Raw genomic sequence first — 19,514 nt, 5'->3', positions numbered from 1 at the left:
AGCTGCTTCTGTCGGTATCTCTTTCTCTCTGGAAAGTATTGTGGAGACGTCCGCAGGTACCGTGTCGGCAAGCAGGTCCGTTATTGTCTCTTGGTTGAAAGCGCCAGAAGAGTAATATCGGAAACCGATTTCGGATCCAACTGTAGCAACCCCATGCTGACCCGATCCCGTCTCCGTAATGATCCTTTTTTTCCCCATTCGCTTGGCCAGGAGAACTTGACCTAAGGCATTAACAATGCAGCACGATCCAGTGTGGTTTAAATCTTCTCGAGCGAGCCAAATTGTTGCACCACCTGCGTATGCAGTCAATCGGCTAGCCAAGTGAACATGACCTGGCCGGCCAATGTAGTCGGAATAACTCTGATACTCTTCCCAAAAGCCCACATTACCGACTTCCCGCATGAAGGCGGTCTCAAGTTCTGACAGAAATGTTGTGAAACACTCTGGCATGTATTGGCCGCCGTATGCCCCAAAACGCCTAGATAAGGCAATCATCTCTGGCGAGACTGTCGTAGCCGCCCTCTCAACGCCAAAGAAAGAGTCATGTAGTACCTGGATGTGGTGAGTGGAGCAGGTTTTTGGCTGCGTCAGCCAGCCGATTGTGTGTTGCGCTGTGGTGCAAGGCCTTTTAACCAACCAACTGCGTGTATAGCGACCTGCCCCATCCTGGGCGATTTTGTTTGACTGGGTTGAGCCATATCTGGTTCTCTATCAACTTACTGGAGCCAGAACATGATGCGGGGCACGGCATTTCGTTCTCAGAGACAGTTGGCCTGAGCAATAATTGGCGATGGTAGATGCTCCATGGTAATCAACATAACAACCAACTGTGAAAATAACAGCCAAAAATAGCTTATTATTGCAGCCCCACAAACGTCCAAATATCGATCGTGATCTTTTCCGAATCCGACGGTTCAACCAAGATGATGCGGGACACGCGCTGCATATATTTACACACGCTCTGTGCTAATGTTTGACATTCAAAATTGACTCCTCCCTTTCCTCTTACCAAAACATTATGAACACCCCGGCAGTTCAAGATTTCAAGGATCATGGGTTTCTGCCTTCGGACCCGCCGTGCAGGCGACTATCCTCCCCAACGTATCAGCCTTGGGAAGAAATGATTTCTCAATTGCCGGCCTTGATCAAGTCAGGAAAAATTCGGAACGAAACCAAGGAGCTACCGCTTCTGAGTACAAAGGATTTACACCACGAAACAGAATGGAGACGCGCATATGTTATCATGTGCTTTTTGGCCCATGGCTACATTTGGGCCTCAAACCCTCCCGCAGAGGTTTGTCGATCACTGCTACGAAGACTGATATAATAAAACTGTTTCCAGGTCCTGCCTTCGAACATAGCTGTTCCACTTCTCGAGACGTCTAACTTTTTGGAAGTACCTCCGGTCGCTACCTATGCCGCGTTGGCGTTGTGGAATTGCAGAAAGAGTGAGCCTGGCATGATACAGCTCGAGAACCTCACGGTAGAGCACACATTCACAGGCACAGACGATGAAGCTTGGTTTTACATAGTATCGGTCGCCATAGAAGCACAAGGCGGGCCGATCATCTGTCTCGTCGCTTCTGCTATTTCAGCCATGCAAGAGAAGAGATACGCAGCGGCGAATGAGTTTCTGTGGGAACTGGCTGTTCAGATTAGCAAACTTAGCGACATCTTAGGGAAGATACAGGAGAAGTGCCGCCCTGATGTCTTTTTCCACGAGCTCAGACCTTTCTTACAGGGTAGCACAAAATCAGCGGGTTTGCCGAGAGGTATTTTCTACGACGAGGGTCACGGAAAGGGAAGCTGGAGGCAGCTCAAGGGTGGAAGCAACGGGCAGAGCTCCCTAATTCAACTTCTCGACATTGTTCTAGGGGTAAAGCATGCCCCGTTACAAGGCAAATCTAGCGATGCACCTCAAGCGGAGTCGTCTGCATGTTTCTTTCGCGATATGCGAGAGTACATGCCTGGACCTCATCGACGATTTCTAGGTCAAATTGCTGATCATCCCAACCTCCGCGAGCTCGTTGGCTTGTCCGCAGGTGATGAGGCGCACAAAGAGCTTTGGGAGGCCTACACGGCCGCCACGCAAAGCTTGACTGAGCTAAGAACTAGACATTTAGCGATTGTCACTACTTATATCATCCGGCCATCCAGGAAGAGTGAGAGGCAGGAGGAAAAACGCGAAGAACTCCATGGTACAGGAGCCACAGTGCTGGTCCCATTTTTGAAACAAGCTAGGAATGAGACGCGTCAAGCAGGGAAAGAAATACTCGCAGGTTGATATAGCTCAAGCGGAGGGATGACTCTAGGAATAATGTATCTTACAGACCGTATGACATCTTTTGTGGGTGGAAACGCGGTTCTCGATTACCTAATCTGTCCGTATACTTAAATCCGGGTTCTTAAACTAACTTAGGCTGAAATTAGCTTTATATAAGGCTGTTGGAGGCATACTGTCTGAAAGATGTGTCCATAATCGATAAGATATTCGAAAGACCAGGGCTTGGCGAATATATGTATTGTGAGCCATCTTGGCTGTCTGTGGAAGGTATTCCCAGAGGTATCGCAAATAGCTTGCGTTTGCGCGTTGTGATGTGACTAGGGAGTACTCCGATCTACACACGCCTGAGATAATCCAACATGATACGCACAAAGAGAAAAGCCATGATGAATGGAGATGTCGCCTTCCGCGCGACACGATAGTCTCACGCGCTTATGCGGCTCATCAGCGGGTGTCCAGTAACAGACGGCCTGCAGAGTCGTATAGGGCCACCCCCGGCGCTCCACCTAAGCGTCAATCACCTGGATGCAAAGTCCGCATTTGATGCTGCGGTGATACAGCCGTGTTCGAAATCGGTTTCGTGCTTTACACACAAGAAACATTGTTTTCCTGGACATTTTGGTATCAACCTGCTGATGAGGTACACAACGGTCCATGCAAAGTACTTGTTAGAAAAGCGACAAGACTCTATGTGTAAGCCATAATCAGCTCTTTACTTTACATCTATTGGGCCAAGCGCCCACAATAGCTGCCACTGTAGGTACCCTTTTCTATCTGGAAAGTATTATGGAGACGTCCACAACTACTGTTTCAGTAAGCAGGTCCATTATTGTCTTTTGGTTGGATGCGCCAGAAGAGTAATGTCGGAAACCGATTTCGAATTCAACTGTACTGGTGATCATGTCTAGTAAGCTACGGTTACAGGGGTGCTTTCTAGAAGACTTGGCGCAACTTTTGTTGCTAACTACTCTACCCTCGTCGTTTTCTTACTACTTAATCAAAAAATTCAGCTTCTTTTTATTTTTACTATAAACTTAAAATAGTAGTGGCATTCCTGCATTACAAGTCGATCTTTTGCTCTGATTCCCTCGGCTCTGAACTGTTGCTCGAACTTCCCTGACGGCTTTGACACCCAGTCGGGTCTGGCTGATATGTCCCATCTCAGGGTCTCTCTGCCGTCTCGCATGTCGAATCTGCTGGGACACTTGCCAAAAGAACCGGTGAATCTTTTTTGTATTCCTTGCGGGTCGGCAGACGCGCGCAGCAGCAGCAGCAGTTAGCGACTTCTGGGATTTCGTGTCGTGGCCAGGGGCTTCCATGTGGGTGTCTGCTGTTTCTTCAATCTTCGTAGCGCCTAGTGTCGTCTGCATCTCCACCATTTCCCAATCTGTCATGTTATCGTTTGAGCACTCTTTTGAGCACTCTCCCTGCCCGCTGTTGTCAACTGGTCCAGAAGTCGGCAGGCAAATATTATTGGTGAGATTATCGCAAGTTGATATGTCGGCATCCATATCAAACATGTCGTGCATGCCAACCTCAAGCAACCTCATAAAAGAGATCTCCTCGGCCGCGTTGGTCTCACCCGCGACATTAGCGTCACTAATGGTGAATTCCGCTGTCATTTCGTTGAGATTTTGACTAAACAGGCACGTTTCTGTAGACAACTCATGTTGTGCTGGGTTCATGGGATCTTCATCCAAACCAGCGTCGTCTTTTTGGGCGTCCAACGCGAGGCCGCCGAAATCGGCAACATAACTGTCGATAGCTTCGACGTCGTGGGGGGCATCTGGCTCCTCGTGCGCAATTTCCTTGACATCGTCATTCGCATTCGCGGCTTCAGCTGCGCTGGCATCGTCCTCCCCCGTCACACTGTCTGCGAGCTCCCCGAATTTGTTATCGCTCGTCTCCAATGTAGCGTGAGTGGACTCAGGGGTCATAGTTTCCCCCCGTCGACGGCGTGTGGCCCGGCGCGTGGCCCTGCGTTGGCCGCCGATCCTAGGCATGCCGTTGGCGAGTTCCGCAAGCTAGTCCGAACCCATGTCAGTTCAAACCGCTCAAGCCTCAAGAGACTTTTCTGCTGCCAAGACTCACAAACTGGTTTACGTCGGGAATACTTTGGCCTTGGGGGACGTACACAGCCCCGTCTAGTTTTCCATAGGTCGGATTGAAATGGATAACGGCCGAAAATACTCGGGCACCCTTGCCCAGCTGCACGGCTTTGCGTTTCGCGCTTCCTCCACATTTTCGGACCTTCTCTTTAGCCTTTTTGTCATATACAAAGGCGACCTCGCCGCCCGATGTCACAGGAGCCATGGCTATGTGCCTTGAGAGATTCTGATAGAACGTAGGTTCGAATTTGATCTAATCGATCACGGTATTGGCTGAGACTGCATGCCGTGATGTGACTGCATCGCTCTCAAATATGACTTCTCTCGGATAAAAGCCATAATAAGCTCTATGGTATGCTGTGATATGCGACGCTTCGAGCTCTCAGTACTTTTTCTCTCCCTTACGACTTGTACGGTATAGCGCTTTGCAGATGTTGAGCCGATTTGTGCTCTACCAGCCGCAACTTAGACAGCTAAAATGGCTTTCCAACCGTGTTTGCAGGCTGCGCCATCTTTTAAGACCAGATGGCTAGCAACTAGGCATTGGCTATAAGCGTTGTTCTGGACGACGAGTCTTTCGCGTTGCCCCTGCATCCACTACATCCAAGTTCTGCTCTTCGTGACAGAAGATGACTTGACTACTACATGTGTGATAGGATCTAGACTGAGGGATAAGAAGCAGCTTGGTCTCGATCACTTGTGGCAAAATAGCGACTAGGTTACAGTATAAAAAGCCGAAGTCAAGAACACTAAACGTTTATAACCTACAACCATATGTACAGCAAGCACGGAAATTGTCTAATACATTAATTTTACTTAATTGTGCGCTAAATAGAGAGAAAGCAACATCCTCATCCTCCATCAAAATACACGTCTCCCTGCCGAATCCATGCTGGCATCTACGCGGAAGGTGAGTTGAACCGCGTTCGGAAGTGCTCCTGTTCAACCAGTTAGAGCCAATAAAGATGGTATTCACTGATCCCCTACACGATTCTTAGGCGGCAAAATCTTGTGTTCTCTCTATTGATACGTCATGACCCAAGACCCTTGTGGTTATTGAAAGTGGTAGCTTTGGAGAATGCTGAAGGACTGTTTCCACATTCATTCCGTGCAAATCATTCAAGAACTCTTCGTCCGTGCTATCGTCGTGATAATTGACGGACACGGTATATACATGCGCTTCATTAGGGATGTTGCAAACTTTCTTTAATATCTGGAGCTGGCGCCGACGGAGGAGATCGGTTTTCTGTAATGTACGCATGTTGAGTTGGTGACGGAAAGATTTTGTCGGGAGAGATGAGCTTTCTAAGCATGCCACCTAGGGTCTGTCGGGCTTGTAATGAGAGAAGTGAAGTGGTCTGATGCCCTGGGACTGCAAGGTTTTGCTCCCGGGCGGGTGGCCCTCTTTAGTACTATAGTATTAGTGGCGTTGCCTGTGTCTCCGTGGCTTAGCTGATTGCACTTGCGTAACTCGCCTTTCACTTCACTGTTATGTGGGGATAAGATGGGGAGAAACCGCGGGAAGCGTGCTATACTGTAGGCAGTTGGCACTAGCCAGATTATTCAGAAGGGCTATCAAAAGCAGCTAGACTCTCGAGAACGACACAAATGGAGGCTAGGCTTATACTAAATCGTTGATTGGCTGGATTTCTAAACGTGGTAACCCTGACCCTAGCGTCAAGACCGTCTTGGTCCAGAAAATGGGACTACAGTACGGAGTCAATTCTTACTTACGAGTCAGAGATCCATGTCTCTCCACACAAATTAAACCAATGGAGCTACTTTCTGCTCTGAGTCACCTGGAGAATCTAATTCGGACCCCTCCCTGTCGCAAGACTCGACACTTGATTGGGTCGATGGTCCATGTCATTTTGCGTCAACGAGGGCTTCCACATACAAGCATCATCCCAGAGAGGAGGTTGACAGAGGACTAGTAAGCTACTCAGTATTTTATAGTAGGGGTACTACACATGCGGGGCGTGTCCTTTTGCAGCCAGCAGCAAGCCACGTCTTTTCTCAACCGGCCGTACCACGGTACTAAGAAGCGGGCGAATGACTCGACCAGATTCAAATGAACGCCTGCAGCTAAAGCCGAGCGGTTTGTCGCCATCTTCTTTGTTACTGACGTAGACCTGCAAATAGCCGCGTTAAACGTCAAGGCTCCATGTCATCGAGTGCTTTTGGGCTATATACGGTATTCTTCACTAGATGACATAATGTTCTTGATTGGCTATAGCCCAACGTGCCATATGCTGAAGTCCAGCAGCACTTAATAGGATAGTAAGGTGCCTGGCGTTTACATTCTCTCTCAATGTGTTCCAGACTTAACTTTCGAGTGAGTTTCACGAGGACAGATGGATGATGTGCTATCTTGCGACAAAGTGCACAACATCCGTTACGTGTCCTTGGAAATTAAGTTAATAAGAATCATAACTTCCGATCTTAAGGCTTAAAGATTACTCTCAATTTTCACCTGGTCCAGTGTTACGGCCAGCTAGTGACAGTAGCGTGTCTGCTAACAGAAGTTGAGGCTACAAGATTAACTATAGGTTGCGTATCGTTTCACCGGTAGGTCGTATTCGTGTGAGCTAAGCTGAAAGTCATTCAATGATGAATCACAAGTTGGTTGCTGAAGAACTATCTGAGATGCCTTGAGCAGGTACCCAAGTCCTGATCTATGTACATGCCTTGGAGTGAGCGTCTAGGGTGGTTCTGGTGAGCGCTCACCCTGCTAATCATGAGCGCTCACTGATTCCTTATCAGTGCCCCCTACCTTATCCTCACGTGGCCTGTACATAGTATGATCGTTCTTCCGCTGCAGAGGGTGACCCGTTGTTTCCCCTGTGTCTTGTATATGTCTGGCGGCGTAGCCGCTGACTTGGGTGGGCCTGTCAACCCTCTGTTAGGCATAACGAACGGGGTCGTAACATCCAGCCGTTATCGCACGGATAGAAACCTATTGAGCATTTCGGCATATTTGCGGCTGTAGAAATAACCTGTTTAGCACTTCAAACCAGAGGAAAACCACTAGACTTTATACAAAAGATCTTATTACACGGAGGACATTCTATATGCAAGACACAGAAGGGGGCTTAGCAGTATGATAACACTCAGCTCAGAAGTAAAGATCATTTACCAAGACTGTTCGTTTCCAGAAGCATCACGAACTATTATCACAGCGGCTCGTATGAAAACGTATGGGTGCTACTGTCTATTATTAGTTGCATTTGTAAAAGATGGGGGAAAAATAACGAATAAAAAATCTATACACCAGTCGACGGAAAGCTTCGTAGAAAGACTAGCACCAGAATAAATCATTATTCCAAGAAGACCGATGTCTACCGCCGGTACTAATACCGAGAACAAGAACGAACTGACGTTTCGAAACCAGCTCCCCGCCCAGGTCGTATCGCCTGCAAGACGCTCTGCGTACACCACCATCTAGGATACGGTATTATAGTCTAAAAGGAGCTTGTCAACATGACAGCACTCAAGGGGTAAAGGTCATCTACCAAGAAATTGACTAACCAGGAGTGTGCATGGGGGTGTGTGATTCCAGCATCATGGGGTCCTGTCATAGCGATTCGGCTGATTACAAGGGTGATATTGTGTATTATTAGTTACGTTTGCGAAGAAAAGGGGCAAGGAAACCACCTATAAAGCCTAAGCACCGGAAAGCCTCGCAAAATGAATGGCACAAAAACGAAGTATAACTGCAAGAAGAAGGATGTCTGTCACCGGCACTGGTATCGAGAACAAAAACGAAGGACGCGGAGCATATGATGCCACTGGCGTTCCGAAGCCACCATCCCATCCACAGCCTAAGCCTAGATAGCAGATAATGAGGTAAGTCCTGTCGACGACATTGCCGTTTGTTCGGTCTAACACGATGCAGTCGGATGGCGATTCCGTGGAGTATAGAGTATCCGAGGGTCGATTAAGTCGCGAGGGCCAGGGAACTTTCGCTGCACATATCAGTAACACTTCTGGCTAGAATATTACAATTTTAAAATATCAAGTTCTTCAACAAATGCAGATAGACAAGTAGTACCTTTGAGAACCGCCTTGTATGATATATGTTGCCAGTTTAAAAGCTGCCTCTGCTGTGAGAGAGTTCTGTAGAAAAAGGCAGGCAAAATTCAGGGAAATCGATAAGCCGCTACTTAGATTCCTTTTTCAATGCTTCTTGTTTCGTTACTTATAGCATCTTCCATAGTCGGAGCGTCGTCTTTAACATACGTTCCATACAAAGCAAATGTGCCGTACCGGTTATTGACATCATGCTTGGCCCTTTAAACCAGAAGTTCGTATTCTTAGTCGCGGTCAAATCATGAATAGCGTCGGCCATTTTCTCTAAATTTCAATTCAAGCAGTAGACGTAAATCAGCTCTGGCCCATACTTCTATCTCCCATCAGCACCATTCCAAGTCACCCTATCGTCCTGCCCCGACCACCTGGGAAAAGGTTGGTCTAACGAAGACGGCCCCAAAGTGAGACAGCCAGAAAGAAACCAAGATATATTGAGAAGCGGCTAAAGCTGGCATCATGCGAAGCGGTTGCGCTGACGGGGAGAGTCGCGGTGGTGTGCACTGTTGGCTTGTGATATGTCCAAGACGGTTCAACATTGCCACCAGGCTTTGTTGTTGCTGTTATTGTTGTTGCTGCTATTTGAATGCTAGCGATTGTGCTGACGTTTAATGCTTCGTGGCCCAGACTAGCATTCCAGAACCGGTGGTTAGATACGAAGGTGTTAGGTAGTGCGGTTGTATGAACTGCTGTCGTGGTGATCGCGTCGCCTCCAGTGGCCCATGTACAAATTCGAGAAAGCTCAGTCGCCGCGCCTGAAGACGACGGGACGGCACTAACTCTCGGAGGAGCCGCAGTATACACATTGGCGAACGCCCAGATCTCCATTGCGGCGGAATTCAACTTCGCTCGATACACGACTGAGGCTACGAAGTAATCTTTTGACCAACCCGTTATATATGGCATTCATAGAAGCCGAAAATGGCTCTAAAACCTACAGCGTTGCTCGTAGTACGCAATCCTGTTCTCAAAAATGTGGGTAATGAAAGTGCTGCCAGATTTGGCTCAACTGGCATGCTGTCATATACAGCCCTGATAACGTGAGACGTTGATCGTATCTCCATCGCGAACTTGCATCATCAAAGATGACACGACTGTCTTCGCAAACCCCGCTCCCTATTTATTTCGAGCGAACAATAACTGATAGATATGAAGACCTTTTATTCTTCCCCACCGCGACAGATCATTCTTCGCCAGCAGCAGGACCAGGAACCCTCCCCAACCCCGCTGTATCTCAGCTTGGGATAAAAAAAGCGCATAGCGTTATGGCTAGCAGCACCAGGGACCAACCAAAGTCGCCGTTCCGCCCGGAGAGCAAATTCTCGTTAGTAACTACACTCTCGTCATCAGGCCCAACAGTATGTCTGAGAGACTTGGAGCTCATCAAGGGATAACGTTATGGGCCAATTATCTTGAGGTCAGAGCATCCGCAATACTTATGAAGTAATTGAAGCATCGCACTGGCCCTCGGCTATATGCCGTTCGACCAGACATGGGCTACCATGAAGCGAATCCAGTCAGAAATAAAAGCTTTTCGCGCTTCCCCTCGATCCTGGAATGTAGAAGCAGGACTATGTATCCGTCTAACTTGCACGTTAAAGCTTTGTGGAGCCGTTGAGAATTCACAGACGGGAGGCACCGATTTAACCCTACTGTACTGTACGATAATACTGTACTTTGTCTACAATCATGCTATTATTTCCCTTTGGCATGCTGCTCTGGATAGCGAAATGTGGTGATACTGTATCTTGGAATGAGTGGTTAAGACATAACTGTTTTGAGTCGTACCTAGCGTAAACCAACGGCTGGCGGACATCCAAATCGGCTACCATTGAAACACAGGGGGGCAACTCCAAACGCCAGGATAGACACCTATCACATGACCATCGTGGGACATAAAGTAATACGCCGTTCTGCCATTGACAAGCTCCATGACAAGTTTACCGTTCGTAACCCAGCTGAACGTAGCTCCAGGTGTGATTGATTGACTGACATTGCGATTGTTCCTCTTCCTCGGGCTATGATGGTCGGCAAGCAGTCAGTCTTTGATCATACTGAAACTATAACGTCTGACACGTACCCTGGACCACGTAGCCTGGGAGGTTTTCCTTTCTCGCTTTGGACTGAAGGAGGCGGCGGTTTGAGACTGGCGAAGGGGTCCAGTTCGGCTTTCGATGTTATTGTCATATACCTGACAGGAAATTGGGATGTTGTCAAAACTCACGCTTTGGCGCAGCATCCTGCATCTTCACGAATGCCATATCCTTCTCAAACCGCGATGGTCAACGCACGCCACGTAATATTGTACTAGTATCGACACCGAAGTTCGTCACTGTTTCCGGCTCGTAACGGTTTGAATTTTTTTGTAGTATGATTTTCAATGATGGACTTTGATTTGGAAAGGAGTCATTTATAATACATAGTGTTAGAGGTTTGACTACTGTAAGGCCCTTCTCACTAGGTGACTATACCTTTTGCCAACATGACTTGATGCGCCGGATATGGCCACAACAAGCTTTAAATATAAGCAAGATAGCCGGTTCAGGAACTGCCTTGCAAGGGTGGTAAAGCCCGCTGTGAGAGGCTAGCTGCGTTGAGGCGACTCCGGATAGAGGTTGGTGGGATTGCCAGACGATAATGAGATATTTCCTGGCTACAGTACTGTATGTATAAGCGACACTTACTGTATGTTTGCGTCGGATTTGTGTCCCATGGCCTTGGTTTGTACACATGCTAAATCCAATTTTGGATTTTCCCGGAGATGCTGCAATATGCTGCAGCCAACCGCACAGAACCAAAGCTCCCTGCCTGATCCTGAGTAAGCACGGGTCCTAAGGACAAAAGGATCAACCAATCCCTTGATCGCGGTATACTGTACGTTGTATGAGCAACTCTAACGTATCTGAACTTTCACATCCAGAGCCAGCGGCAACGGATCTTGGGTAATCTCTCTCAGACTGGAAATCCCTGTCGAGATTACTCTAGATGTTTACGCCTGCCTCGCTGTACCACTAGTGGAGTCTGTCTTGGCTGAACAGTACCTTGCAACAGAAAATCTTCGTTTCGGCCTGGTTTTTAGCCTCATTCGCTTGGTTACGGCCGACTTTAGTTTCCCACACGATAGTTCCAAAGAGCGACCAAAACGGATTTCGGAACATGTCAGCAGCGGATTCTGGCTCTGCTGATTGCTGCTACTCAATGAGAATACGGACTCTGTCTCACAGAACTGCTGTTTCTCAGTGGCAATCGGCAGATTGTGAAGTAAAATAAGAACGAGATGTGCCCTTCTGCTTCATCAGCATCCATCACGTACGTAGTTAACAGGCTAGCTTCATCTAACTGTTCAACTCGCCCTTAGCCAGACGAAAGCTTCATTTCACGGAATGGAGCATCCAAACCAATACTCTTTAGACCCATTAATCGGTTCTAATCCGTATTCCTTGGAAGTCGAAGAGGATGCTGTCTCTTATGATTCATGGTCGTCTGGTGTAGACACGCCATCTTCCAGTGATAACAGTGACGCCGACCGGGTTGTTACACTAATACAGGACGCGCCAACTGACGAGTTGTCTTACCCGGGATATGAATATCCAGAGCCACCCGGAACGTTGTTTTCGGCTTGGAGAGCCTCTGACAGGAGCAGTGACGCTACTAGCTTGACACTTGCCTCAACGGGTGATTGGCATGGGGATCGGGAAGAACAAGAAGGCGACAGAGCAGATTTGGTACATACCACTTGCCAAAGGCCATTACAGCTGGGTGCTCTCTGACATACAAGATAGAACAACTTCATTTTCCATGTTTTAATTCGTACGCCAGAGCGCCTATTCAGACGCGAGGTATCAACGAATGCTTCGCATCAGCATCAACTCGACTGTGGGCTGAAAACTCAAGTCTTACACAATATCCTCCGAAGTTTTACGGATCTGTCCCTACGAGACTCGATTGGAGACACAATTCTGCATACCCTGGCAGGTGATTTTGGGTTGCCTAACTTGTCAGCGGAAACCGAGGGTTATGACATCCTTCAGCGGCTCTTCGACATTGGGCCGGGCGGTTTCGGGCCATCGGTAAAGTCCCACTGTCTGTCTATGATCGATTCAAGAAATGAAGGGTATTGCATGATGGACGAAGACCCTGCGGAACCTTTCATGCATACGCCACTCGGGGTCGCCATCTTATACAACAACCTTGCCTGCGCTGAGCTTTTGCTCCAACACGGAGCCGATCCAAACATCCCAGGAGAGTGGGGACAGCGTCCGCTGTTCTTTGCCCAGCGGAACAACAGCGAAGAAGCAATCGAACTGCTGACCGCCTACGGAGCTTACCTTTGACGAAGCATAACACAAAGGAGGTTAGTCTTGCGTAATTAACCAACAGGGTCCACATAGTGTTTCGCAGGAGAATTTCTTGTAATTTGATCTATTGCAGCAAGCCAGACAGACCAATCCCCGGCATCGGCGGCAAATAGCAATTGTCTGTACTGGCAATCGCAGCATTAGATACCTGGTCCCACTTTTACGAAAGGTTCTAGGATGTCATACATTCACTACTACAGATAAAATCAGTTGCACATTCTATATGTACTGCTCGTTTAACTGATTCTATTAGAAAATGACTCTTAGGTCCGTTTCTCTGGCGCGGAAGATTAGAGCACTTCTGGTCCCAGCCGAAGTCATTGGTGGGGGGGGGGGGGGGGGGATGACTCCACTACCCGAGGAAACAAACCCTCTTTGCGCCAGTTCCGACGCTTGCAATCTAATCGTTAATTGACCGTTCATTATGGGTTTATAGAAACTAGCAAACCCGGCTCGTTCCGATCTCCCCCTATCCATGACCATGTATCTCGTCATTTCCAAGCAGCGACATTTTTGCAGGGCACCAAGGAAACAAACAAGCTCAAAATTGCACTTTCCATAGCGACGCGATACGAACATAGTATTCGACGCCCTGTGTTGGTCCGAAATGCCATGGCGCTGCTTTTAGTTGGCTCCATAACTGTGCCTTCGCGACATATCGACGGAAGACCTCGAAAGGGTGTGAAAGAGCTAGAATCAGCTTTTGTTAGTGACACCTGACGATATCGAAGCTGTTCCTACACAGTACTAAGTCGCCTTTTAAGGCACGGAAATGAAAAATGAAGAGAAAGAGAAAGAAAGATTGAGAAACAAAAATTGAATGAAAAGGACTTGATCTAGTGAACCTGCCACTGTATGTATTATCCGTCCACACTCATACCACTTCATTACCGTTTTGGATACCTCTCCTATCCCCATCACGATGAAAGGAACTAGCGCAGATACGCTTGAAACAGACGTCATCATTGTTGGCGCGGGATTCAGCGGCTGTTATTCACTGCTCAAGATCCGACAGGCGGGATACTCGGCCAAAGTTCTTGAACGTGGAAGTGACTTTGGCGGCGTTTGGCACTTCAATCGATATCCCGGAGCCAGGGTCGATTCCGACACGCCCTGCTATCAGTTCAGCTTGTCCGAAGTTTGGGCTGACTTCCATTTCACCGAACGTTTTCCCGGGCATGAAGAAATTCGCAGATATTTTTATCACGTCGATGCAACTCTTGGTTTGCGCAAGGATACCATTTTCGACGCCCGAGTGGACGAAGTGAGATTCGACTCCACGGACAGATGCTGGCATTTTCGCACGACAAAGGGTCTGCATGCGACCTCCAAGTACGCAATCTTCGCATGCGGTTCGATGAACAAGCCTTACATGCCTCTTTTCCCCAATCAGGACATGTTCGGTGGGCCCGTCATTCACCCGTCCGCCTGGCCCAGCAACATCCAGCTTACAGGCAAGAAGATTGGCATCATCGGGCAGGTTGCGTCTGGTCTGCAGATCGTGCAGGAGCTTGCTAAAGTAGACTGCCAGCTAACAGTCTTCGTTCGGAACCCCTGCATCGCGATCCCCATGCACCAAAGACAGCTGTCGAAGCGAGAGTCAGAGGAGATGAAACACTATTATGACGCCATATTTACCAAAGCCAGGTTCGACTCGTCCTCGGCTCTGCCCTATAACCAAAATCCTAATTTGCTACGCTACACGACTGAGGCGGAACGGACAGGCCTTTTTGAACGACTGTGGGATAGGGGTGGCCTTGGTCTCACGCAATCGAACTATCGCGATATTGTGTTTGACAAGACGGCTAACGCCTGCTTGTACGACTTCTGGGTCAGCAAAACGAGAATCCGGATGACGGACCCCGAGAAAAGAGACATTGTTGCGCCTTTGGACCAGTTCGAATGGGTTGGAGCGTCACGCGTCAACCTCGAGATAGATTACTACGAGATGCTGGATCGGCCGAATGTCCAGCTGGTAGATCTCAAGAAGACACCAATCCATTCATTCGACAGGCAAGGGATTGTAACCAAGGCCGGAGACGCCACCATCCACCACGATTTGGACATCATCATCATGGCCACCGGCTATGACTCTGTGACTGGTAGCTTGCTTGACATGAATATCCGCAACAAGCACGGCGTCCGGCTACAGGATGCTTGGCAGCACGGCATCAGCACCTATCTTGGCATGATGGCTCCCAATATGCCCAACGCATTCGTGCTGTACGGGCCGCAAGGGCCGACAACGCAAACGAACGCACCGCCCTTTATTGAGCTTCAGGTTGACTGGGTAGTCTGTCTCCTGGAGCGGATGCGCGAAGACGGCCTGCGTTCGATCGAGCCATCGGAGGATTCTTGCCGCTCGTGGAGAAGTCTCGTACTGGAGGCCTTCGAGTCGACCCTTTTCCGCGACAGCACTGCGTGGTGGACTGGCGCAAACGTTCCCGACAAGACTGTTGAGCCCCTTGTCTTTCTAGGGGGGGTCCCGCGATGGAGACAATGGTGTAGCCGTTCGCTGGAGGACTGGGCAAGTTTTGTCGTGTCATAGCAGCCCCGATTGGTTCGGGCTTTGTGGTGTGGTAGGAAAGACGCGGAGAACTTGAGTAGGTTGTTTTCAATGTTTACTATCTAATTTTCGCCTTCTATGCATGTCGCTGCTAGGTGGGTATTGGGCGTAGTAGCCAATACGTTATGATTTCGTACTTTATGGAAATCGACGAATCAATCAAAGATGCGATAGGAAACTCTTCTTCTCAATTATAGTTCTGACTTCTGACTTTAAGGGTAAGTCCTGGGGGCACTGGAGCGGTGAGTTCCCACCGGGGCAATTCCTGCTGAGGGACATCCTGATATTTGCTAGGCCCAAGCCGATAGCATAGAAAAGGTACCCTAACTAACGTCGCTGATGCGATTGGCTGATCTGAAGCCTTTTGCAACTTTCTTTATAACTTTCTTAAGTGGGGTAACTGTAGTAAAGATAAGAAGGCTTTGCGGTAGAAAGAACGATACGTTTAATGGGAAAAAAGGATGTCTGTGGCGACACTTAATCAAGTGACGACAACTCCCTACGTCTCCTTTCAAATCAAGTGGTATAGCATCATACCAGGGTGCCTAGTAGAGCACTTCACATGTGCCTAGGAGACCACTGGCTATATATCGAATCGCGGCTAGATGGAGGCAAGCAGTTTGACTTCTTCTCAGTTGACTGTTTATTTCTGGTCTCTCGTTTTCGTACAGTACTGTACTGCAGCGTAAAAAGTAGCAAATTGCGAGTTTACTTGTGAAGCACTTTGCGGCTATATCCAACTATGGCTTTGCTTATTCATGAGATACTTGTTTACGTTCAGTACTACATTGAGGATAAGCGGCGGCTTTGCGCTATTGCATAGTCTTGAGGAAACAACCTGAAGATGACTCAAACCCATTTCAACTATCTGCTTCCAAAGGGCCCCATACTGTCAACAAAAAAAAAGGACAACTGGGAACAAGACTTATTGCAAGACGCCCTATAGCCTCTTCTGGAATGCAGTTTGAGGTCATAGTTGTCTCTATAGATCTACGCCAACGAACTGCTGGGAGGGCCGAACACGGTAGGAGTGAAACCGTAGTTTAAGATAAAGAGCTGGTTCTGGCTGCGCAAGAATGTCGACGTCCTTCTGGCAGGCCTTGCGAAAGCAGCTCTAACAATGTTGCCGTAGTTGAAAAGAACGCAATGTCTACGGTCTGATAATCGATCTGAACCGAACTGCCGTATCTTGCATCAACATGGATGTGCCTTATCTTACGCTTAACGGCAGAAGCGACAACCTCACCGCCAGACTCGTCGCAATCATCGTACAGGAGATGACAACGTGCATTTCACGCTGGCGCGAGTATGCCACCTCGAAAGATTCCCAGCTCCAACAACTTCATAGAGAGAACCAGCAATACAAGGCACGCATCGAAGGGCAGTGTCAGACCATTAGCGAGCAAGAGGAACGGATCAGGCGTTTGGAGTTCGAGATGTTTCCTATGGAGATATCTCCCATGGAGCTGACATGCCGTACAGTTATGTGCAAATATTCCTTCCTCTTTCAAAACACTCTTTTATTCTCTAAAGCTTCTCCACATAGTGTGAAATATTCTCTGGAACACACTGTCTATAGTTACACACTTGCGTACCGGCTAGGAAAAAGCGGTTATTCCAGGTATTGTGGCCTGTTGCCTACACTGTCATTATGTAATTGGATTAAACACGGGCATTTGCTATATACCTTTGAGTACCTCCAGCGCTAGGTAATCACTGCCAATTGCAGCTTATTTAAGAGCCATTTCTGGATTATTGTCGACCATGCTAGGTAGATCTGAGTACTTTTCTGGCTCCACTCTGATTTAAGAGTGAAGTTGTTTGTATTCAAAGAGGAAGGTATTTTTGCACATAACTGTACCGCGTCGCCAGCGGCGTTTTCAATGACGCTACGAGGCTCGAAGACGTCTGGTTCCATGAAAGACTTACATTCAAGCTTTGTGGGGGATGCATTGGGTGATGCCCCGCAGGAGACGTATGGTCAAATACCCGACGATGATAGTGCACACAATATGGACGACGTTTTTTCCCCACTGTTAGCCTTGGCAGTGACTGCAGCAGAGGACACGACCACAAAGGATGCTGAAGCAAGGGATTTGCCGCAGACCGAGAGCAAGAGCCCGATGAAAAGGCACATAGAAGAGGTAGAAGTTGCTTCGAAGCGGGTCCGTCATGTGTGACTCAAAGGTCATTAAACATGTATGGTTGCTGTCGGCAGTTCCTATAGCCTTTGGTGATAAGTAGAGCTCAATTACTGAGGACAGCGACAGCTCATCACAATACAAGCCAAGTATGCAATGAGCGCAATTGCGTCTAATAGTATACAGACGTGATCTGGAAAGTGAATTACACAAGTCGTGCCACTAATTAGAAGGTATCCGGGAATCTAGTGAGTATGCTAGAGAGGAAGCGACTTGAGCTCACAGCTGCAACTGCAAATATGCAAGTGTCGTTTGAAGTACTGTATTCAGGTCATCCCAAGATCGAATCAAAGCATTCAATCTGAGAGCAAACATCGAGGAATCGTCTTATAGTTCTGTAAGGTCAAAATAGACATGCCCTTCACGAATAATCGACATAAACGTGATCAATTACTGTACAACCTTCAGGACGACTCCCATTCATAGGTATTCTCCGCAATCTGCTAGGCCTCGGGTGTTTTATTCCAATATCCCTTCACGAGACCTGTCGCATTCTCTAGATTGGCTTCCGGCTCTATAGTCGTGTCCCATTGAATCTTATAGTGAGCTAAGCCGTCCACATTCTTCCTCCCGATGACCTCTCCTGACCAGTTTTCCAGAGTATGGTCGAGTTGATTTACCAGCTTTCTTCTGGTTTCAGGGTAGCCATGGCAGTTGTTCCAAGCAATTATGGAGGGTAGCATGTGCTGAAGTCTGTCTTCAGATTCCCAGGTCGGTTTCCAAATTACGTGGTAGTAGATTGTGTCGTCAACGACGCAGTGTCGTTGAATCCGCTCCATCTCCCACTCGGTTGCGGATGTGCCATTCTCATTCTTGTTTTGGTCGCCTGGTTGTTTCCTCATGGTGAATGTTTCAAGGCGTGAGCGTATCCACAGAGTATGACGGATTGTACGTAGTAGGCGCCAGTTGTAGCTTGATAGGCAGGCAGTAAAAGGTAGGCTAACGTTGCAGTTTAAGCAAAGGTGGCTTTTCTTATAAGAACTGTTCAACAACATGTATTGGCGGATAGAAATGGTCTGATATGCTTGTTGAAACCTCACGTGACCACAGTGACTGATCTTTCTTTAGATAAGGCATGAAGCCTGAGCGCTTATTACTACGGGCGAGCGAGCGGGGGCCAGCTTGCGACTAGGAAAAACTCCAGAAATTGACATGCCATTTATGGTCGAAATCAGTTTTTGGATCATTGTTTAGAGGCTCTCTCGACGCAGTCGATTGTGAGTTATGGCAGCATTTGCTGACAATGGACGTACGGACAGATCATACAATACGCGTCAGAAGCAAACACCGCTTCTTTGTGGAAGTTAGAAACAACTGAAGGATTGCCCTGTTTGCTTATGTAAGTTTTGCCAAGAGTCATTTGTTGCTTTCTGGAGATTTCTGTCAACAACGTAACTAGGGATTCCGCGTTTCCCTACACACGCTCTCAGCATAAAGGCAATTCCTCAGTTTAGAATTGGAGGTTTATGCTGGTCGTGATGTTCCCACAACCAATTATAACTCGCTGGACACACCTGCAGCTCATGCCCGTATGTTACACTCAATGAAGTCAACGAAAGCGCTCATGGAGGTACCCACGCGAAACGCTGCAAGTCGCCTGCCAAACTCAAGATCTCGGCAACGGCTTTACACCATCATCTTCATTACTGTCATTGTCTTCACCACCATCTCCCAATCACATGATGACCAGAGCGACAGATTTGCGCCGGGATGGGGTGCGGGAACTAGTCGTATACTTGGGACGAATGGCCCCACAACGTTTTTTGATTGGAGATCCAAGCCATGGCGCCAATGAGCATCGCGCAGGACTTCGAAGCTCGGCCATTTGACAGACATGGAGGCTGCGCCATTAAATCACATGTTCAATCCATGCTCGATTCGCGGCGGCAAGACGAGATACTAGCGACATTG

General features: G+C 48.1%; 9 protein-coding genes across 9 annotated transcripts; 5 read left to right on the top strand and 4 right to left on the bottom strand.

Annotated features, from left to right (window-relative positions):
• Positions 1 to 1,018: 1,018 nt before the first annotated feature.
• Positions 1,019 to 2,284, top strand: CTRU02_215418 (indoleamine-dioxygenase; the record flags this gene model as incomplete). The annotated part of the gene is made up of 2 exons (XM_036723883.1): positions 1,019 to 1,294; positions 1,340 to 2,284. 2 exons carry the CDS (start codon positions 1,019 to 1,021, stop codon positions 2,282 to 2,284), a joined length of 1,221 nt encoding a protein of 406 aa, XP_036584566.1.
• Positions 2,285 to 3,318: 1,034 nt separating this feature from the next.
• CTRU02_215417 (uncharacterized protein) lies at positions 3,319 to 4,597 on the bottom strand (the record flags this gene model as incomplete). Its single annotated transcript, XM_036723884.1, has 2 exons — positions 3,319 to 4,308; positions 4,376 to 4,597. The coding sequence occupies 2 exons, from the start codon at positions 4,595 to 4,597 to the stop codon at positions 3,319 to 3,321; spliced, it is 1,212 nt and encodes a 403-aa protein (XP_036584567.1).
• Positions 4,598 to 5,386: 789 nt separating this feature from the next.
• CTRU02_215416 (uncharacterized protein) lies at positions 5,387 to 5,653 on the bottom strand (the record flags this gene model as incomplete). Its single annotated transcript, XM_036723885.1, has 1 exon — positions 5,387 to 5,653. The coding sequence occupies one exon, from the start codon at positions 5,651 to 5,653 to the stop codon at positions 5,387 to 5,389; it is 267 nt and encodes an 88-aa protein (XP_036584568.1).
• A 3,209-nt stretch (positions 5,654 to 8,862) lies between these two features.
• On the bottom strand, positions 8,863 to 9,306 carry CTRU02_215415 (uncharacterized protein; the record flags this gene model as incomplete). The annotated part of the gene is made up of 1 exon (XM_036723886.1): positions 8,863 to 9,306. The coding sequence occupies one exon, from the start codon at positions 9,304 to 9,306 to the stop codon at positions 8,863 to 8,865; it is 444 nt and encodes a 147-aa protein (XP_036584569.1).
• Positions 9,307 to 9,563: 257 nt separating this feature from the next.
• CTRU02_215414 (uncharacterized protein) lies at positions 9,564 to 9,872 on the top strand (the record flags this gene model as incomplete). Its single annotated transcript, XM_036723887.1, has 1 exon — positions 9,564 to 9,872. One exon carries the CDS (start codon positions 9,564 to 9,566, stop codon positions 9,870 to 9,872), a length of 309 nt encoding a protein of 102 aa, XP_036584570.1.
• A 1,989-nt stretch (positions 9,873 to 11,861) lies between these two features.
• On the top strand, positions 11,862 to 12,812 carry CTRU02_215413 (uncharacterized protein; the record flags this gene model as incomplete). Its single annotated transcript, XM_036723889.1, has 2 exons — positions 11,862 to 12,203; positions 12,261 to 12,812. 2 exons carry the CDS (start codon positions 11,862 to 11,864, stop codon positions 12,810 to 12,812), a joined length of 894 nt encoding a protein of 297 aa, XP_036584572.1.
• A 946-nt stretch (positions 12,813 to 13,758) lies between these two features.
• On the top strand, positions 13,759 to 15,384 carry CTRU02_215412 (cyclopentanone monooxygenase; the record flags this gene model as incomplete). Its single annotated transcript, XM_036723890.1, has 1 exon — positions 13,759 to 15,384. The coding sequence occupies one exon, from the start codon at positions 13,759 to 13,761 to the stop codon at positions 15,382 to 15,384; it is 1,626 nt and encodes a 541-aa protein (XP_036584573.1).
• Positions 15,385 to 16,601: 1,217 nt separating this feature from the next.
• Positions 16,602 to 17,582, top strand: CTRU02_215411 (uncharacterized protein; the record flags this gene model as incomplete). The annotated part of the gene is made up of 2 exons (XM_036723891.1): positions 16,602 to 16,864; positions 17,261 to 17,582. The coding sequence occupies 2 exons, from the start codon at positions 16,602 to 16,604 to the stop codon at positions 17,580 to 17,582; spliced, it is 585 nt and encodes a 194-aa protein (XP_036584574.1).
• A 464-nt stretch (positions 17,583 to 18,046) lies between these two features.
• Positions 18,047 to 18,598, bottom strand: CTRU02_215410 (uncharacterized protein; the record flags this gene model as incomplete). The annotated part of the gene is made up of 1 exon (XM_070206455.1): positions 18,047 to 18,598. The coding sequence occupies one exon, from the start codon at positions 18,596 to 18,598 to the stop codon at positions 18,047 to 18,049; it is 552 nt and encodes a 183-aa protein (XP_070059833.1).
• Between the last annotated feature and the right edge of the window lie 916 nt (positions 18,599 to 19,514).

This window comes from Colletotrichum truncatum, assembly GCF_014235925.2.
Source record: "Colletotrichum truncatum strain CMES1059 chromosome Unknown Contig_0016, whole genome shotgun sequence".
Taxonomy (NCBI): domain Eukaryota; kingdom Fungi; phylum Ascomycota; class Sordariomycetes; order Glomerellales; family Glomerellaceae; genus Colletotrichum; species Colletotrichum truncatum.
Note: the sequence above shows the minus strand (reverse complement) of the source record. Positions and strands in the feature narration are given on the sequence as shown.